We start from the raw sequence: 6,000 nt of genomic DNA on the forward strand, positions 1-6,000 counted from the left end.
ACCAGAAAAGTAGTGCTTGAAAAGTCCTTATAAGTCCTGGAATTTCATTTTACAGTATCTGTACGAACCCTGCTAGGAGTAAAAAAATAAATAAATAAAAAAATGGACGTTTTGAACATTCTGAGAACATTAAGAAATAATGGGAACGTTAGCAAAACATTTTTGGAGCTTTTTTGTTAGCTGGGTCTGATCAAATCAATAACACGTGAATCTAAACTCCACAAAGGAAAAATCAACAATGCCCTGATTCATGTGCACAATTGTACATTTGTGTAGTAACTGAATATTAGAGTAAATATTGTGTATAATAAATGAATGTTCAGCAATTTTATTAGAAACAAGGGAACATTTAAACGATCATGTCTAGATGAGGGAAAATACCTGATTTTTAATGCATTTGTCACATATATGAAATATAATGATTTCTCTCCTGTGTTTCTCATCAGGACGACTACATCCGTACGCTGGAAACTCCACAGGGTTCTGACGAAAGTGAGTAACGTAACGCACTCTCCACTGCACCTCATTATGCCAACACCAAAATCAAAGAAAAAAAGAAAAGAAATTATATTTATATTATATATTATATTTTTTATAATTATATTTTGCTCAAAGAAAACGAAGGTCCAATTGTCACTATTAACTAGTTGCTTATTATCATACATATTACTGAGATATTAGCTGTTTATTAGTACTTATAAAGCACATATTAATGCAATATTATGCAATCCCTTAATCACCCAATACCTAAACTTAACAACTACCTTACTAACTATTAATAAGCAGTAATTAGGAGTTTATTGAGGCAAAAGTTGTAGTTAATAGTGAGAATTGTACCTAAATTTTTTTTTTTTTTTTTAAATCATCGTATTACAGTATTTTATAGTAAACAAAAAATTCACATTGCTGTTATAAGAAAATTAGTTTTTCAAATAAATCATGATGGTCCTAAAATAGTCTTAATAAATGTTTGACAGACATGCGATGCTTTTGTAATGAATGTAATGCTTTTGTAACACTTGCAGATCAGACTCGCTCCTCTGGTGAGTGCGCAAGACATTTCTTTTCTAGCATTTTCATATTTATCCCGAGACATTTAATGCTACTTAGTGAATACTAAATTCCTTAAAATCCTCAAATCCTCCATTAGTGGAGAACGTCTGCCGTCGGCCATTAACCCTAAACTAGTGATGTCATACTGACTTAACGACCTGCAGACAATTATACATTACTGTCTGAAATCCTGTCTAATGTGGCAGTAATTACAGACCCAGCGGGACTGAACACACACACACACAGATAGTGGATCAGAAAAGGCTTTTGTTTGAGACCGCAGAGTAATAAGAGTGAAACTGGGATCTTGATTCATTCCAGAGGTTTTTACCGGCACTGCTTTGCATAATTTAATTCAGTCGCTCCCGTTGGTCAAATGAACCGTGTTTTTCCGACATAATGGTGTTTTAACATTATAAAATTGTGTGCAGCCAGATTTTAGTATGGATAAACTCCCATACATCGGGATTAAATGTGACCCTGGATCACGAGTCACACGGGTATATTTGTGGCAATATCCAACAATACATTGTATGGGTCAAAATTATGCATTTTTCTTTTATGCCAAAACTCATTATAGGATATTAAGTAAAGATCATGTTCCATGAAGATATTTTGTAAATTTCCTACTGTAAATATATAAAATGTGTATTTCTGTGAGTGAATGCAGCACAATCGCTAACATAAATGTAGAACTTTAAAGGGACTGTGTGTAGGAATTTCTCCCATCTAGTGGTGAAATTGTATTTTGCATTCAAACGAATAATGCTCTCCAGCGCCTCACTTTTTCAAATGCGCGTTGCATCTACGGTAGCCGTTATGTTCCAAAAAGCTATGACAGGATGTCTTATAATAGCACTTCGAGTTTTTCTTCGGGTGAACAGGTTTGTTATTTAAAACAAACTGAAACTTAAACAACGAAAAAAAGAATGTTACAGTATGAATTACTGACTGTGAAAAGCATTAACTATGGTAATTAGTAGTAATGCCTTCTTTACTCGTTATATTTTTTGAAGTACGTGCATTGTTAGATATCATCATCATCATCATCATCAGCGCCTTCTCTAACGTTACTTTACTCAATAGCTGCTATTCATCAAAGAGCCTGTTTAACTTTTAACTATAAATGTTCTACTGTCCATATAATAAAGTACACAACCAAGCAATGAAAATAAGCTTGTAATTAAGACCGTAACATTGACTTGCCTGTCGAGAAGAAAGCAGGCAACTTCAGCGTCTCTTTTGAAAGCTTTCTCCTGCATTAGCTATCCCCACATTAGCCCTTGTTTTTGTAATCTCCGGTCACGTTTCCTTTTACGGTCTATTTTGGACCTTTTCGACGACGAGGAATCATCCTGTGACTCAGCATATGTATGAATGAATGGTGTATAAATAACCGTACAGTGCAGCCTTTTAAACTTGCCGCGGCAGTGACAAGCGCCTCTCTCTGCTCTGCTCCTCCGCTTCTGCTGGCTTCAGTCACGTGACGCTGGCTCTGAACGAAAACGCGTTGTGGAAACGCGTTGGCCTAGTACTTTTTGTCCCTCTCTGCTATTATAGTTTTTCCAGATGGCGGAAATACATGGAAGCCTCCGTGGACCTACCCGTCCCATGTATATAAAGATAATAAATTCTTCGTTTACGAGGATTAGTCTGATCATTGGCATAGGTATTTGTACACCATTGAGGGCATATTTATTAATACAAATTTTGATTTTAGATAATAAAATACCTAAAAAGTTACACATAGTCCCTTTAAAGGAGATTTTCTCAATGTTTCGATTTTTTTGCATCCTCAGATTCCAGATTTTCAATAGTTGTATCTCGACCAAATATTGTCCTATCATAACAAACCATACATCAATGGACAGCTTATTTATTCAGCTTTCAGATGATGTATACATCTCAATTTCAAAAAATTGCTCCATGTGACTGGTTTTGTGGTCCAGGGTCACAGATGTCTAATCATCTCATCTGTCGCTGTCACTACAGGCCTTTGGGAATCAGAACGAGAGAAACGCGTGTAGATTCAGAAGGATAGGCAGCTTAGAGCGCTAAATCAAACGCCTTTGACACTTTACACCCTTTTCCTCTGTGGCTCTCAGCTGCTTTCAGAAGGAGCGGCGTGAATTTATGAAGCTTGTGAGTGTGCTACAAATCATAGTGCAGAAATTGCTCATGTTTCTATGGAAACGCCTCCAGCGCCGCTCCGAGCCGAGAGCGAAAGATGGTTCGGCCCGTCTGCGGTCACACAGCCCTGAAAAATCACTGACATTACACACCTCATGGGGTTTGACCATAATAACCCTGGAGAGAGAGAGAGAGAGAGAGAGAGAGAGAGAAGAGAGAGAGAGAGAGAGAGAGAGAGAGAGAGAGGGAGAGAGAGAGAGAGAAGAGAGAGAGAGAAGAGAGAGAGAGAGAGAGAGAGAGAGAGAGAGAGAGAGAGAGGAGAGAGAGAGAGAGAGAGAGAGAGAGAGAGAGAGAGAGAGAGAGGGACTTGTAGGGAGAGAGAGAGAGAGGGAGAGAGGGAGACTTGTAGGGAGAGAGAGAGAGAGAGAGAGAGAGAGAGAGATTGACTGACAGTGGAATAGACACATCAGAGCCATGATAGCGATCGTGTTCTGCGTCTGGAAATGTGAATATGTGAACGTACAGTAAAAAGGTCATTATCCTAAAATTAATGGCAACTGTGTGATCATGGTACTTTAATGTATCACAAAGAAAAGAAGTGTGATTTACATTACCGTTCAAAAGTTTGGATCGGTAAGATGTTTCAATGCTTTTTAAAAGACGTCTCTGCATTTATTTGATCAAAAATACAGTAAAATTATTAAATATTTTTACAGTTTAAAACAGTTGTTTTCTATGTGAATATACAGTAAAGTGTAATTTATTCCTGTGATCAAAGCTGAATTTTCAGCATCATTACTCCAGTCTTCAGTGTCACATGATCCTTCAGAAATCTGTATAATATTATTATTTGATGCTCAAGAAACATTTATGATTATTATCAGTGTTGAAAACGGTTCATATTTTTTGTGGAAACTGATACATTTAGTTTTTCAGGATTCTTTGATGAATAGAAAGTTAAAAGAAAGAACAGTATCAACTTAAAATAGAAATCATATATATATATATCTCATGTATAAAATAATATATATATATATATATATATATATATATAAATTAAATAAAAATTAAATACAAAAAACTATTTCACTAGCTGAAATAAATTTCAAGTTACAAATTTCAAATAAAGTTTAAGTAGAAGTATTAAAATGACAAACTGAGATAAAAATAAATTTAAAAATAGAAATAAAAAAAAGAAAAAGACAAAAGCACATGAAAGTTAGTTAATAGTTAGTCAGTTAGTTAGTTGTTAGTTAGTTAGTTAGTTGTTAGTTAGTTAGTTAGTTAGTTAGTTAGTTAGTTAAAGTTAGTTAGTTAAGTTAGTTCATAGTTAGTTAGTTAGTTAGTTAGTAGTTAGTTAGTTAGTTAGTTAGTAGTTAGTTAGTTAAAGTTAGTTAGTTAGTTAGTTAATAGTTAGTTATTTAGTTAGTTAGTTTTAATAGTTAGTTTAATTTTTAAGAGTTCTGATTGTCAATGTATCCAGTAATCATACAAACTACTGAAAATATCATGGACCTTCATTGGTAAAAAGACGTGGAAACTCTCTATGATACTGAACGATGTCATATTCATTTATTATAGTATTTACATTCCATTGAATAATATGAAATAACTGCTGTACTATTTCCATGATAATACCATGACACTGTTAACATCCCGTCAGATTCACAGTTTGTTCATCTCTGAATAATCTGAAGAATCGTCAGTCGTCATGTTCCATATTTTCCTGTCTTCCCTAATATTTGTAGGAAAACAAGTTTTCTCAGTGTGTCATGTGTTTTCTCTTGGGAAAGGTTGATCCCGTCTTTCTGGTTCTGATTCATGTTGGTGTGTGTTGTTCTGTCTTTGGTCTTGTTTATCAGTGTACCGACACACACACAGAACACAGATGGGATATTCTCCAGCCGGATCCCTTCTTCTTTTTCCTGGGCTGAGGTTTCTTTCTCTCCTCGAGTCTAGTTTTGAATTATTCATAACGAGTGCCGGGATAAAAAGAGATTCGGCTCATTTTCCATGAATAAGATTGTAAAATCTGCTTTTTGTGCTTTATTTAGATGATCGGATCCCTGTAACTTTTATAAGGACACAGTAGCGACCGGGGCAACCTGTCACTCACATGAGATCCACCAATAGCAAACCACAACCAGCCAATCAGTTCCCCACAGACAAAATCAAGCCCCGCCCACATTTGTTCATTTGATATACGGCACAATAGGGAAGAAAACACGAGCACAAATTCAGTTTCATGTTGACTTTAAAGGATTAGTTCACTTAAAAATGAAAATTTTTCATTTTTCATCGCCACAAAACTCACATTTGGACCTTCAACCTGTTGGACCCCATTGATGTCACTATATGGAGGAAAATCCTGGAATGTTTTCCTCAAAAACCTTAATTTCTTTTCCACTGAAGAAAGAAAGACATCTTGGATGACGAGGAGGAGAGTAAATTATCAGGAAACTTTAATTCTGAAGTGAACTACTCCTTTAAGTGCAAACATAGAAATGAGGAATTCACTCCTGATTCGCTAATGGAATCATGCGAATCAAAAAGCCCACAAAACCTGCGTTGAACTCAATTTCCTGGCAGATTGTTTCTGATCCGGCATCACTGCGATCCAGACGCATGCATCCGCTCTGTAAGATGCAGAAAGTGCGCTCGTGCTCGCCTGGATGTATGCACGTATAAAGCTCTGCTTCATCATTTCATCTTCATCTGTTGAATAACTGCTGCCATGATCAATTGATGTAAATGAAAACCATGGCTACTTTTGTCCAGCAAAGTGAAATGTGGTTATACTCATTCATCATTTCTGAA

At 35.8% G+C, this 6,000-nt stretch overlaps 1 protein-coding gene across 5 annotated transcripts in view; it reads left to right on the top strand.

Moving 5' to 3' along the window:
* LOC311096101 (testican-2) overlaps window positions 1–6,000 on the top strand; it is a 43,624-nt gene that overhangs the window by 23,006 nt on the left and 14,618 nt on the right. For 3 of the 5 annotated variants that reach the window (XM_084135070.1, XM_084135069.1, XM_084135072.1), the window contains 2 exons: window positions 447–492; window positions 1,026–1,043. In XM_084135070.1, coding sequence (XP_083991196.1) covers window positions 447–492; window positions 1,026–1,043 — 64 coding nt within the window. The remainder of the gene's footprint in view (window positions 1–446; window positions 493–1,025; window positions 1,044–6,000) is intronic. The other 2 variants (XM_084135071.1, XM_084135073.1) reach the window with 1 other exon arrangement.

Source organism: Abramis brama (assembly GCF_963993115.1).
Source record: "Abramis brama genome assembly, chromosome: 14".
Taxonomy (NCBI): Eukaryota; Metazoa; Chordata; class Actinopteri; order Cypriniformes; family Leuciscidae; genus Abramis; species Abramis brama.